Below are 15,299 nucleotides of genomic sequence, written 5' to 3' on the forward strand. Positions count from 1 at the left end.
TTGCAGATGTTAACTTGTGAATTAAATTGGTTTTCTCGAAAGAGATTTAGGTAACATAGATAACAGCAGAGCTGTGTTCATATATAAACTGGAATATATATGTTTAATCCAGTATATTTAACAAACAACATCAATGTTGAGCAATGTGCTTCAACACCAGAACATGCATTTGAGTGCTGGTTGCTCAAACCTTTAATTTGAGCAAGGCTGCAAAGTAAAAGTATCCAGATGCCTGATTGTTTGGGCTGCGCTTACATTTTTATGTTATCTTTGAGCTTATCTCTTTGCGGTACCCTGAGGTTATAGATCGGGTAACACCGTTCTGCCAACATTACATCAATGGCTGCATTACTGCTGGGTTCTTCTTTTAAACAAATTCAAAATACTTTAAAAACATATCTACACTGAACTGAGGCCCACACATCATGCCACCCATAGGTCAATGCTCTAGGTGGGCCAACCTGCTCAAAGAAAGGTCAGGACACGCCCCTGCTTTCAGAGTCAGATCGAGACAAGTAACTGTCAAATTTTAATTTTTGAAGGTAACATATACTGGATATTTTGTGATTAACTTTAGAGCATGGTTTGATATATATCACTTTAACACCACCACAGTTAAACTTAAAGGTAAGATTTTAAACTTCAAAACACACAAGAAGCAGTAGAAAAACATAAACAAACAATGATTGAGAACAAATGATTGAGAAGGAAAAGAAAAAGGAGGAGGAAGAAGAATGACGTTCATTCTCAGCTCTGTGCTGTCTTATATTACCAGTTCAGTGCAGAAAACATCTTAAATAAACACAATTTCCAATCTCTGATACTTCAATCATGTTAATTCAAAGAGATGTCTCCTCATTTAAGGTTCACATCTCATCCACAAGGACTTGTAACTCCTTCGACCCGACAAGTGACAAACTCATTTACAGTCCACCATCACTGGCCACTATAAATACATTAGAGGAAAAAAATACACTTTCACAAACAAACATTCATACTTTATCCCTTTTTATTGCATCTTAAGTGCATTTCATCTCCTAATGAAGACTGAAAATTGCAACACGTCGAGCAAAAAAAAGACATCCGCTGTTTAATTGAATCATCACGGTTGAGCAGGTTTGAGATTAATTCTACGTAAGGAGATGATCAAAAGCCAGCCGGATAGAGGGATGTCGAAGTGGATAAGAGCACTGAGGCTTGTGGGATAATCCCATTAAAGAGCTGAACATTTATTCACACTGAGGATCTACTGAGGAAAAGTAAAGTACATAGAGGATTAGAGCTAAACAGTTATAGGAAAGGGGTCAAAATCAAACCCTGTTTTTTTTGCTCTCTAATTTTTATTTGGAGAAACGATCAGCCTCTATGAAAGAAGTTTCAGAGTTTGTCTCTGGTACTGATTGGTTTAGAAATGCATGAGTCATTGCATTCATATTGCCAATGATATATTTAAATACACTAGATTAAACATAGATATTTACAATATACATATACAGACGTATGAGTGCAGGGTTTGTGTTCTAAAATTACACTTGAATGTTCTGTCCTGTTGTTTCAGGGGAATTAGCATGTGCATTAATATTTGTGTTAATCCTTTGGAAGCAACACTCTTAAATATCTGCTTTATTAAACAATATCTGTTTTGCGAATGCACCCAGTGCCTCACTAGACAGAGTTATAGCCTCAGCTATCTTAAAGCAGGGGTTCTCAGACTTTTTTTTTATAGCATGGACCCCTTTCAGGTGAGGCTTTTGTCCAAGGACCCCCTAATTATTGTAACATTGATATGCATAACTGTATTAATACAATGTATTAATGTACTCTGGAGTATGTTGCAATGTTAGAATTAGGCTACTTTCCAAGTAATTCCCTTTATAAACTTTTGAGAAAATGTTAGCTCCAAGGTGTTTTTTACTTTGTTTTTTTGGTCTGTGTTATCACGATCATATCAGAGTTGATCTGTTGGCACAAAACTAAAGTGGGCGGGAGAATTGAACAAAATAGAAAATTTTATTGGTGCAAGAGGTCCCAGATTGTAGATGTGCTTTTTCAATGATACAGCACACTTTATAATATTTGGAAATTATTCCACAGACCCCCAAGCTATGGTTCGTGGACCCCTGGGGGCCACTGATCTCAAAGGACTTGATAGTGTTTTATGATAAAGGGCAACATAAATCTCTTTCCAAGTTACCAGCATTCACCACAACACAACATATTTTTTATTTGTTTAGTCATTAATCACAGTGTGTCGCTGATATAAATGTGGACTTAAATTTGAAGAAAAAATAAACAACCATCAAAAAGTAGGTAATTCATCTTTACCAAGTGTTTCAATGTCAGCATTGCTAATTGGCACAACAAGTAGAGTAGGTGTAGTGCCTGATTATAACAATGTCATTTCAGTTATGGTGATATATAACAAGATTATAAGAAAATAACTTGGACCTGAACAAAGGAATCACCAGATAGAGCAATTCAAGTCCAACAGTTGTGAGATATTTTTTCTAACACTTTAAATTAAAGTCACAATATTCATCTATCCTAGTTGCATTTTAGCATACTTAATACTAATAAACACTTAACAATGACTAATAAGCAGCCAGTATGATACTTATCAGCATGATGATAAGCAACTTGTTCATATTGTGACAGATATTTGAAAATGCTTTTGCAAGAAATTCAATCTTCTGCCTGTTTGATGAGTATTTATGATACAGCAGCACACAAGGACAACATCTGTACGTAGGGCTGTCCCGATCCGATATTGATATCGGATATCAGTCTGATATTAGCTAAAAAACGAATATCGGATTTTATCGGGCTGCATCTAAAGTCTCTGATATAAGCTCTTCGATAAGCAGAGACCATTTAACAGACTTTAAAACTATCATAATTTTTATTGGATTTATTTCGGTTATTTTTCAGGGTCTTCTCATTTGTTTTTTTTTTATTAATTTTATTCAAATGTAGAATAGTGTAGATATTATTTTGAAGGTTAAAATTTATGTAACCAATTGGTTAATAATAAATGGGTCACTTTTTCTCATGCTTACTGTTACTGACTATTGTTCTCTGTTTGAGTAACTTCACTTGATCAAGCCTTTTCTACCATTTCACAAAACAACGTAAGTCATACAAGTATGTATGATTCGTGCGGATAGCTTATCGGATCAATATCGGTATTGGCCATTACTCAAGGCTGCAATATTGGATGGAAGTGAAAAAGTTCGGGACATCCCAATCTGTATGTAAGGCTGGGCTAGTCTGAAGAAAACGACCACTTATCCTAATCTGTACTTAAACAGGACAAATAAATGGACCTAGTTGAAGCCTACAAGAAAAACAAAGAGAACATAATGAAAAGATTCATAAAAACAGAGTGACTCATAAAGGCAGCACATTAAAAAAGGTGCTTTATCATGCAATTCATATTTATTTTTAAACTGTCAGGGCATTTAAACAGAAGAAACAGCAAGCGTAAAACTTGTTGATATAAACCACGATTGGTAGACAGAGGGTTTAAAGTTAATGCTCCTGCCAAGAAAAAATAATGCATCACAGATTGTTTTGACAAATGTCGAAAAAAGGAAACAGTTAAATGCATCCTCATCAATTCATTCATTCATTCTAAATAAAACATTTGGCAAAAACAATACAAAATATTTAACAAAGGCGTTTGTCCAATGGGTGTATTTACAGCAAGATGGATGTTGTGTGATTGTGTTGTTTGCTTGGTTACAGCTGTGGTTTTGTACACGCGTGTGCACGATTTCATTCCACAGTGCAGAAGTTATTCAGACTGTTCTCGGCAGTCTTGGGCAGCTCGTGTTGTTCCAGTAGTCGGTACTGAAAGGAGACACGGTTGATATAGTTTCCACTGGACACCAGCCTCACCACCGAGTTGTCACAACCAATCTTCATCTGAGCTGCAGGGGCAAAGAGAAAAAAAACTAAAAGATGCTGTAAACTGGAGCATGTAAAGAGCATTGTGGAACCCAACTATATGTTAAACACTATGATAAACAGTGTTTTGATCATAGCTTAGCTTCAATGTTTACGTTAACACACATTGTGAAATGTGTCAAACTGTGAAAGAAACCTTTTAAGTAAAGCAGTAGGAGAATGAAATGTTGTCATTCAAGGCATAGAGTAGCAAATTACAGTGGGCTTAGAAAAAAGAAGAGCGAAGCACAGCACTTTATAATACAGTTAGTTCTGACCAAGTAATATGATTGGACAAGAGGCTTGTATAGAGTACAACAGCAGTCATTTTTGACTATGTATATCCCTCCATCTCAGCTTTCTTGAATTCAGTTCTTTATGTTCACATAATTAACCTTAAAGTAAACAACATGGCTCGATTATGATGAAAAGGGAGTGACAGATAAATTAAAACCCCCCGCAAGTGCAATGTACAAAATTGCACTTGTGTGTTGTATGTGTTGTCTTGTGAAATAACTTTTTTTCACCCATGTTGTGATACTAGTTGGGTTAGAGGATCCTTTGATGAATTAAATAAACAAAAACAAGTTGTTGGTTAGGGTCTGAGACTCACCGAGCCCGTTGAGGGAGAAACAGAGATCCGCTACAGGGAACATCTTCGAGGTGTCCACCCCGTTCCCCCCCAGCAGTTCCACATAGTCTCCTGAACCTGAACAGCCCGTCCACACCTGACTCTGTAAAACATAAAACAAGAACATATTCTGATGTCAGATCAGTTAAGTCTGTAAGTCAGCCCCCCGGTTAGTCCAACCCAGTCCAAAAAGTTTGGACACACACCTGCTGTTTTTTGATGTTGTTGTTGTTTTTTGGCTTGTTTATTTGTCCCGGGATATTTATCTAAAGCCATACATTGTTCTGCTTGCCTCAAAAGTAATATTTGTGTTTGGTAGTTGGGCAATAAAACACACATGAAGAACTACAAATAAATCCATCCTCATCATAAATCCTCCTTTTCACTGAATATATTAAGAACAACAAAGACAATAGTCATATTACAGTAATCCAAGAACCTGTACTCTTTAGTCACAGAAAATATGCTAAATAGTTTACCATTCAGCAATTCAAGTAATTATCAAGCACAATAGAAATAGTTCTATGTATCTATTACTAAGTCCTCTCATATTCTTCTGTCAGAAATACAAAACACTGTTTGGGCTAAAGGGTTGCTCAAGATTAAATTCTCTGTCCATCCTGTTTTCATCTCTCTTTTTTCACATCCTTCTTTTCTTTTCTTTTTTTTTAAATAAAAGGAGACTATAAGCAGCAGAATAGGTGCATAAAACTTGACTATAAAATTCAATCAATTGACTTTGGAAAACTTTCAAGTTTCCTCAGCATAAACTAGAGAAGCCAGGATGTTATATTTGGCCCGGTTTGTACAGTTTCACTTAATATTGGTGCCTGGCAGCCAGCGCCAGAGCAGCTGCCAACATCTTCCGAAGTCATTGTGTTTTGTTCTCTGTTATCAACATGACTTACAACGTGTCTGTGTTCTGTAACTAACAGGGAATTAGATTTCATGGGATGTCTCTCATTGAAAGGTTAGAACAGGCTCAGAACTGTTTAGGGTATTATCATTATTATGTGTACTGGAAGTTCTTTTTTATTATTCTGTTAGCCTAAAAATCTTTGTTTTTATTAATGTCAGGTTTTGCAGCTGTGCAAAAACATACATCAGATTTAAAAGTGCTCTGGCACAAATTAAACCTTTAACTTTAATGTCACTGCTGTCGAAGTTGCAGTAGCAGGAAGTACAGTTGTATTACTACTCATCAAGACTGTGATCAATTGCTTCTTGTTGCTTTGTATAAGTCTACCACATACAGGTGAGAATGTGTCTGGACAAAATCCATTTCTAAACACTTTAATATCTTCTGGCCATTTTATCACAGCACAAACAGCACTGCACATATGCCAGCTGCATACATGATAAAACATGTTCAGTGATATTTGTGGTCTTGGTCTTGTCTCTATATTTCCCTGCCCTGGTCTTGGTCTTGACCCCTAATTGTCTTGGTCTTGCCTTGGACTCTGATCAGTCCGGTCTAGGGTAAGTCTTGGGGCGCATTTGGATTGTCCTTCCTATCTACTTTCACTATCCACTTTACCTTAAGGAAAGGTGTTAGGAGAATTCATAAAGGACTTAGGAAAAGGCGATCTCGATGTTTTGACAATCCGACCGCACTTTCACTAGGTGATGTAATAATAATGTGACGGCGGTGGAGGTCAGTGACACGAGTCTGCCGTGGTGGAACTACAGTTTACAGAAAATGGACAACAAAAAGCTGAGATCTACAAATGTTTTCCCTGTGCCTTCTTACTGGTGAAATAATCCTAAAAACCACGGGGTGTGAATAGAAATAAAAGGTAGGCTTTATTAGATACCAGGAAACTTCGCTTTGATGATTTTATAACATCAACATCACGTTCAGAGTTTACCTCTGGATTTAAGATAGTTTAAAGTTGTTTTATTAAATCATTGCAGTGCTAACCTCTATGATCTGCGCCTCTTTTCCTTTTCTTAACGCACCCCTAGTCTCTGTTAGTGTGGTCTTCACTACAATACTATTAAAAACAGCCCACACAGGTTTTTTCACTTTTCCTAATAAGAACATTTCCTGGAAGTTTATCTAGGCTGTGTTGCACCTGTCAGAGTAGGATGCTGAGCAGATCCCATCAAAACAGCATGTGGGTCTACAAACAACTGTTTGCCAAACAGAATATTGACTTTGGACAATTCTTCATAAGCCTGAATAATTTCAGGAGTGCACTGCCAGTATTTTTCTGGCTTTATTAGAATTTCAAAGCAATGGAAAAATATATCAAGGCAAATCAAATTCACTGAGTTTTTTGGGAAGAGCAATATGCTAATAGTGATACAATTCACATGTTCAAACTGTGACATGTATTTATCTGAAACCAAAAGCCTTTCGACACATTTAGCATAGCTAGTGTATGAAAGTGTAGCCTACTGTCTTTATACAAATCTTCAATAATATGTCAACCTCAATTCCCCCTTACTGGACAAGAAAGGTCAGTAAAGATATGTACATATTTAAAAGTTTTAAAAGTGCTGGTAGGAGGACTCAGTTACACTGGGACACAGCTACGCTAGCTGCTCGATTAACGGTTGAAAAGCAGCATCATTTTTTATGGAAATACAAGAAAGGCACATGGGTCTTAAACACTTGCCAAGGAGAGAAACAGCATGTTTTGAAAAATGCGTCACACCCTAGTCTTTGAGTTTTTGTTAAAGTATTAAAGGTAATTTGTGAATTGAATAGAGTTTTGTAGAATTTTCAATGCTGAACTAAATTGTACAAGTATTTCATCTCACACAAACTTATTCATTTATAGATGTACTGATTAAATGTGCTGTGATTTTGGAATATGAATCTAAGAGTAAGGATTCTTGATAAACCTTTGATGATGTGCCCGATCAAAGGGCAACAACAACTTGATGAAGCTGAATTTTCACTTAGTTCAATTAAGTTGCTTGTTATTTGTCACATGTTTTGTTAATATTTTCCTGTAAATAGTCAGTCGATGGACTTCCCATTACATAATCACACCAGTTAGCCTCTGATTGCTTCCTTGTTTGTCTAACTGGGAGAAGCAGCTTTCAAAAAGCTCAGCCAAAACAAATCAGAGCTCTTGGCAGTGTTTCTGAGGCCTGGACAGTTTCTCCACTGATTAAGGTTCATAAATGGAATTAGTGGAGTAGAGTTTAAATAAGATTATGTCCAGTAAAGTAAGATTAAGAGGTTGCTTTCACAGAGAATGGGTGGTGTGTTAATATTTCTCACCTGTGGACTGAGCTCATTGCTTTTGGCCTGCCCCAGGCTCAGCTCCGACAGGCGGATCTCCACAGGATAGATGATGGAGAAGCTGCAGTTCCTGCGCTGGTGAGGCATCACTATGGTGAAGCTGCCCTCTGGACTCTGAGACATGATGTTACAGGCTACAGATGTGCACACACACACACACACACACACACACACACACACACACACACACACACACATGCATGCACAGGCAGAGGAGGAGAGGTTTCAAATTAACAGTTCCCCATCAGCAGAGAAACTCATTACTGACACCTCATGTCAGAAATTGAACATAATCAAGGCTGACTGCAGGGAGGGGACACAATTAAGGCAGAGCATGGAAATCCAATCCCTGCTCTGATGGCAGGGAAAAGAAAATAATGAAATTTCACTTGATAACAGAACGGCAGACCAGACAGGCACCAACAGGAGTTGGAACCCTTTAATCCTGCAGGCATGTTGTTCTTTTGGAGACATGTTGTTGAAATACGAGCGTCTCGATCAGATCAGATCAGGTTTCTGAACATTTCATAAAGTCTTCTTTGTTTTTCAAAGACTAGATGTATTACATTAAATTGCAGAGTGTGTGTTTAATTTTTCCAAAGCAGAAGACAATGAATAAAAATAAAATCTTTCAAGAGATATAACTTAACATTTTTTTACAAGTACAAGATTCATGTGTGTGACAGTCGCAGAAAGAGTACTTCTGTAATATAACCATCTGTTAAATAGCTCTTTATTTGGTAAAACATCTCAACGTTTAAGGGCTGTAAGAAATTTACAGTCACTTCTTATACATTTGTCAGTGTTGTATGTATGGAGATATGCCACTTTTTGTGCTTACACATTATCCTGAGATTTATGCCGTTTTCCTGCAGACAATTCTATTAAACTATCAAACTAAAAAAACATGTGTGCACCAGTGCCCTTTCTTTGTCTTACAGCTGTGTTTGTTGTGTTGCTTGACATGGTTTTTGTCTGTCAAGTAGTTGGAAAACCGGTGCATCCCTCTCATTCAATATCAACCTGTCACTCTCAGCCTTGAATGATGCTGGACCAGACGTGAATAACCAGGAAGAAAACACAAATACACAGATCTAGCTCTTTAAAATACACGGATCTCATTAGATGAAAAACCTTGGTTTTCTTGTTGTTTTTCTTTGTGTGGATGTTTCTGTTAATTTTGCTTTCAGTCTTCTTTTCAGTACTCAAGGAACACGAAGGATGTGAATGCAGCAAGACTCACGGAAAGGGTTGTGTAACTTTTTGACAGTGAGGGTGAAGCTGCTCTCGGGATTGTGGAGGCGGAAGAAGACCATGGCGACATTCTGCGAGGATCGGCTGCTGGCTCCTGCTCCCGTGGAGGAGCAGTAGTCTATGTAACGCTGGTGCATAGGGAGTGGGTGGTCCTGCCTGCTGGGGAACTTCTCTCCTTTCAAAACCCAGCCATCAAACATCTGAAAGACAAAAATTCAGGATGAAAAAAAATAATGATAAAATGTAAAATATAAACAAAGTCAGAGTTTCTTTATGTTAATAAATGCTGATTTCACTCGTAACATCATTCTCATATTTCTTGAGGAAATCTTTAAAACAGGGAGCACAATAAGACAAAAATGACCCTTGTAGAGCATAAACACAATACTGAGCTGCCATAGTAAGCATTACTTTAAAAGTCAGAATAGAAACCTTTAGCCGAATGTAAGCTTAAGAGTTAAATGTTTTATTACAAACTTAAGGGCTAATTTTTGGATTTATGGAGGGAAATGTTTAAAATGTACTTTAAAGAGACAAAAAAAACATTAAAAAAACATATACTCAATATATACCTCACTTTTATTTTTAGGTCTAAAAGCCAATTCCTTTTTCGTTGTCTTGTTTCTGTATCGACCTTTAAGGTAGGGAGGGGCTAAACATAGATACTGATGGACGTTTAAAGTAGCCAATAAGGCTGAATAACAGAACAGTCACACATTAGTGATATTAGTGAATGCCTTGACTGCAGGATGAGTCATCAACATTTGTTCATGTTTGTCAAACACTAAAATACCTTTAAGAGTAATTACAAAACACCTTTTTTTAATTGCTGGGACAGAGAGGTGAGGTGAGAAACCCAAACATCTATTTTGATTTAATGGGAACTTTAACTGTCATTTCTAAGGCTTTCAGTTAAATATGATTTACAGCCCCATCTAATCTGCTGTGTTATGAATCACATTTGATTAGAAACATAATCCGACATGAATTTCTAAAAATATTCTGTAAATCTTATTTACACAACCAACATGTTTGAAGAAGAACAGTGCTGTTTAGTTTTTTGAGTGTCTATTTAAGAGACTTATCTGTGCAGTTTGCGTGCACCTCAATCACGTTTCTAAACTGAGTTCATACATTAAGTACCTGTGTCCTTCTTTCTCTCAGCTATTCCTGTCATCACTTTGGCCCACATGGATCAAAATATCGATGTGACTGGCAGGCTTGGCTTCAGAACTAAAGCCTTCTCTTCCCACACTTGCTCTGGGTAATGTGACCAATGCGGAGAGGATCCAGTGTGGTGTTTGGCCCTTAAACGCTGCCTTAACCCTGTTTGGCATCAATGTAATCAACACAAGAAGATGAAATAGAATTCAGGGTTCAACTTCCTGTCTCCCACGGGTGGGGTGGGGGTGTGGGGGTTTGGGGAGAGTGGGTGCTGTTTTTTTGGTGGATAGAGCCAACCTTGATGAAGTCTCCGGCGCTGCAGTCAATACTGACGTCAGAGAGCTCCAGGCTGATGACCTCACTGGGCTCAGCGATGATGAAAGTGGCACAGGCCAGCTCTGGTTGAGACGCCATGAAAGTGAACTGCCCGTCAGTAGCCAGCATGTCTAAACATCCTAAAAGAACCCCACACATTAGCAAAAAAAAAGGTATTTTTAAACATTTACAATCTGCATTTGACCACGAGTAAACATTTTGTGTGTGCTGAAGGGTCAAAAAGACCCACCAATATGTTTTTTTTTTTTTTTTCTTTGTGAAACTGTCATTTAGAGTAGCAAAAATGGTTTAAATTCAACTGAATTGCTTTATTTTAGGAATCTGAAACCTTTCAGACCCTGTAGGCCAGGGGAGTATGAAACCTGAAAGAGAAGTTAAAGACCATACTCCAGGTTATAAGTCTAATGGTTATTAGATATATAGTCAAACAAGCAAAGTCTTTCAGTCTTCATAAATGTTGACACATCTGAATTCCTCCTCATACAAAGAAAACCAAATAATATCTGAATTCATTTTTGACATTTATACCACTTTGCTATGTAGATCAAACAACTACTATATATTGGTGTTCTACTGCAGACATATTTTAGTTAACAGTACAGATACTATTGATTTTTTGATTGTGTTTTAAACGTGTTCTGTGCAGCTGCATTAAACTGAATGTCAAAACTTCATCTCTTTAATCGTGTAAAGTTTTCAATATTTGCCAGCCGAGTCTGTAACAGTGTTCCTGCATAATCAGCTGTTGAAAAAAGCCTTTGTTTAGTGGAGCACTTACTGAGAGGTCTGCGGAAAATAAAGTCCTCTGATTCTCTCTTCTGGTCCAAAGAGAGCAGAGAAAATAATCCGTCTGAAGTCTCGATGTCCTAAATATGAAAACGTGATGGGAAAACGTGTCACAGTTGAGCATACGGTTGAAACTTTAGAGATAAGACTTTTCTCTGTTGTCCTTTAAGCGGAACGCTGAATACATTATTGATTAGTGATTAAAAAGTCTCACCTCGATGTATCGGCTGAGACCCGTCCGTGAAGAGAGGGAGAAGAGGAAGAGGAAGACGTGTGCGCGCAGGGACACGGACATGATGAAGAGCGTCTCTCTGTGATTGCTGAAAGTGAGGAGAATAACTGCGCTGCTTCTGTGCTGCCAGCTTTTATAGCAGCACACAGACACATAGGCCGGCCTACATCACAGGGTCATGTGTGAAAACCTGCCATTCAAACCAGCATCTGGACACTTCTCTGGCTGCACGAACTAGGCTTCTTTCCACTGCGTACGAATGTGTTAAAGTCAAGTAAATCTGTTCCAAAATATTTAAAAGACTGTGAAGAGCTGCATCTAATTATATATCAAAATATAGTAGTACATTTTTAGATGAATACATCGTTCATGTTTTTTTTATTAATGTGTTACTTTATTGCACCTCATAAAACTGAGCTGACATGACACTTTAAAAAAAAAAGGTTTACACAAAATTCATACATAGAAACTTATCAGATGTGCTGCCCATTTCCCAATAAAAATAATAATTAACATATTATTTTGACGTACAGATTTCCACTTAACTCTGTGGAGTCTTTGGTCTTTGTGGAGTAAATGCTGCAGCCACTACTCAATGATCAAAACCGTTTTCTTTCTCATACAATCATTACTTGTCGACAGAGATAATGGAGAGGCTTCAGGCTACCATCTGTCTCTACTGACTCACATGCAGTTACATGCTGTACTTTACTCTGCCTTCTTTCCTCTCTTACTTGACCTCTCTCCGAGGTCAGCTGGCTTCTAAAAAGTTCAATTACAAAGTTCTCATTTTTCTCATTTCTCATTTTTAAAGTAACAGAAATCTGTTACTTTAAAGAACCCTTTCCTCTTTCTTTGACATAAAAAAAAAAGTTGTGGAAATGTTTATCCAGGCCAATCTGTCTTTATAACAAATATTTGAAAGCTAATATGCTATATAAGCAATAAATGCAATTACACTTTTTTTTTTTTTACAAGCAGCCACATGCAACACTTGAACAAGCTGGAGTGTTTTTGATATAGTGATATAGTATTTGTTTACACTTGATGAAAAGGAACGTGTTCGGGAATACTTGACCAGCACTACTGTGTGATTTTCTGCCTTTAAGAAGAAACAACCAATTAACCAAAATATGACTATGTACAGTTTTACAAAAATCTTTTTAAACAAAACAAAGATTCATAAGAGCCATATTGGAGAACCAAAGGAACAGAAAGGAGCACAGTTTAAATATAGCAGTCAAAAATTTGAAAGAGTTAAAGGTTAGTTTGTCAAGACATACACAAATTCATTAAGATAAGCCTATTTGAGAGTCTGTGCTGTCACTGTTAAAGGTCAAACTCAGACTAGCTGAGTAAGAGATGATGATCATCCTGTCAGTTTTTATTCTAAAAATCTGCACTGCAATTATCTTCAACTAATAACTGACATTTTCTTCTTGCAGTGCCGAAGGACAATGACGCCACACAGGGGCCTAAAAAAACTCCCCAAAACACCATAAATGATATGAATGAATGTAATGAACAATGTTTCAGTTTGTTGTGCTCCCATATTGCTGACCTATTCAAGGTGTGTTACTTTCATTGAGCAGAAAGTATTCATTGCTATAATCAGCTGTTGTACTAAATCCTCTTGTTGTGAAGTTGTTCCAACACATTAGCCTGAGTCTCCCTGTGAGAGAGTGTTTGCTAATGTGAATGACAGCAGAGGAAAAGGAACATTTTAGTGAAATGCTTCTGTCTGTGTGTGTTTGTGTGTGTGTGTGTGTGTGTGTGCGTGTGTGTGTGTGTGTGTGTGTGTGTGTGTGTGTGTGTCTGTTTGTGTGTACTTAATGTGCTTTAAGTGCTTGCCTTTCGGCGTTTTAACACAAACACAGCCATGTGTGTAATGTGGTGCTGTGATCCACAATGTCATCGTTTGAATCCAATTTATTAAATGAATCGATAGCTTTTAATGAATGAGTAGCCCATCAGCGTTGTTATAATGCTCTAAGTGATGAGCAGATTAACTCAAATGATGCTGGACTATTCACACATTCTGCCATCTCATCTAAAATTATCTAATCATATCTCAAAAAAACCCTAATCCTCCAGATCCTTCTCTGAAAATCCCAGAATAAGTGAATCAAGATCCTGCAGATGAACTTTCTTTGCTCTGGATTCAAGAAATTAATTTGCAGCCAAAATAGAATAAAGTATCCATATTACCAATACTGTAGTCAAAAGGACTACATAAAAAGTGTTAGCTAACATGCAACTGAAAGCACAATCACTAACTAATAGTACATTATTTAAAACTCTACTAAACTTCCACATGTACATGTGTCACTTCAAAGTTATGAAATAGTCAACCACTGCTCTAAAGCATCTTGGTTCATTTATACAATATCTGCACAGTTGTCCCTTTTTACAGCCCTATTTAATTAACCTATTATCTGGTTATTCTTTTTCCTTCACTATACAGGAGACATGCTATACCAATTGTGCTGTAGCTTATAGTGATAATAAAGTTAATTTTGTATGTAAGTCTTTCTCATTTTATCATCTGTCATAATAATAATACGTTTTGCACTGTTCAGATATGTTGTTAAATGTTATTAATTATGAAAACTTCATTTCCATGCTGTTCATATAAATCCAAGTTGATGCTATCCACCTCTGTCTCAAATAGCCATGGTCTACAGCACCACCTGGTGGTCAATTCAGGAACTTGTTTAACAATTGAAACCTATTAGGTTAATACATAAGAAATGTGTGCTTTAGTTGTCAACAATTCTTTGACAACTTTCTTCTTCAAAAGATAACAACAAATAACAATTATCCAAATCTTCTGGATGTAGAAACAGTTATGGAAATGTTGAGTCTTGCCCCCAGTATTTCTGCTGACACCTCAGCTGGCCAGATGTTACAGCCTCCTCTCCATGTGGTAAAAGTTAAATCAGGTTGACTGCAGTGTCCAGACGTGACCACCTTAACCCTGCCTTGTATCCCAGCATGAAACCTCCATCTGCACACCTGCTCCCGGGCAAAGATAGCCCAAACAGCTACGCATTTTTGCATTGTCTGTCACTGTGTGTTGACTCCCCTTCTCTCACACACGTACACACTTCTTGTGTGGATCTGTCCATCAACGCAGCGGTCCAGCCCGGCTCTCCTCACTGCCTGACTGACCCATTCATCTCCTGTGGAGGCCGTAATGAGCCGACCCTCCCCGTTTGGACCGACCTGACAGAGAGAGATGACTCTAAAGCCTGCATAGATTTTCTCCCAGGTCCCCTCCTCCTCATTCCTCTCCCGTGAAAGTGGTTAATTCAGAGTGCATTAATGAGGAGCGATGGATAACACACTCTTCGTTTAATTACCTTCCAGCAGAGTTCTTCAGGGGAGGCCTGGTGACTCCCATCTGATGCCGGCCTGTTTGTTTGGTTTGTTTTCCCTGCAGTAAGTCTCTCATCTCATACATTTTGCTGTCAGGATAAATGATAATGAAGCATTCGTAAGTTAGTCTTGAGTTGGTCTCTGATTCATTTTAAACAAAGTTATGGACAAACCTTGATTCTGTTGATTGTTAGGAATAGATTTATATTGTTAAAACAAAAACAAAAAAACCTTTATGCTAGTACAAATGGCGAAAAAGAGCCACTGCAACATCTTGTAAGTTGTAGGTGTTTTGACTTGTCCTGGGAGAGCAAAAA

The 15,299-nt window shown here is 37.5% G+C and overlaps 1 protein-coding gene across 1 annotated transcript; it reads right to left on the reverse strand.

The window, feature by feature from the left end:
- Window positions 1-3,403: 3,403 nt before the first annotated feature.
- On the reverse strand, window positions 3,404-11,721 carry LOC306829518 (corticotropin-releasing factor-binding protein-like). The gene is made up of 7 exons (XM_079352585.1): window positions 11,587-11,721; window positions 11,365-11,452; window positions 10,548-10,705; window positions 9,076-9,286; window positions 7,812-7,966; window positions 4,559-4,679; window positions 3,404-3,929 (listed from the first exon to the last, which is right to left on the reverse strand). The coding sequence occupies exons 1-7, from the start codon at window positions 11,665-11,667 to the stop codon at window positions 3,775-3,777; spliced, it is 969 nt and encodes a 322-aa protein (XP_079208711.1). The 5' UTR covers window positions 11,668-11,721; the 3' UTR covers window positions 3,404-3,774.
- Window positions 11,722-15,299: the final 3,578 nt, after the last annotated feature.

The sequence above is a fragment of the Symphodus melops genome, assembly GCF_947650265.1.
Source record: "Symphodus melops genome assembly, chromosome: 1".
In the NCBI taxonomy this organism is placed as follows: domain Eukaryota; kingdom Metazoa; phylum Chordata; class Actinopteri; order Labriformes; family Labridae; genus Symphodus; species Symphodus melops.

What these genes read in the sequence shown, in the direction of transcription:
- LOC306829518 (XM_079352585.1), bottom strand. Translation starts at nt 11,667, where the DNA reads ATGTCCGTGTCCCTGCGCGCACACGTCTTCCTCTTCCTCTTCTCCCTC. An exon ending in GCGCCGGAGACTTCATCAAG is followed by an intron (nt 9,287 to 10,547) that starts GTTGGCTCTATC and finishes TTTGTCTTTCAG; the next exon opens with ATGTTTGATGGCTGGGTTTT. An exon ending in GCAATGAGCTCAGTCCACAG is followed by an intron (nt 4,680 to 7,811) that starts GTGAGAAATATT and finishes TATGTTTTACAG; the next exon opens with AGTCAGGTGTGGACGGGCTG.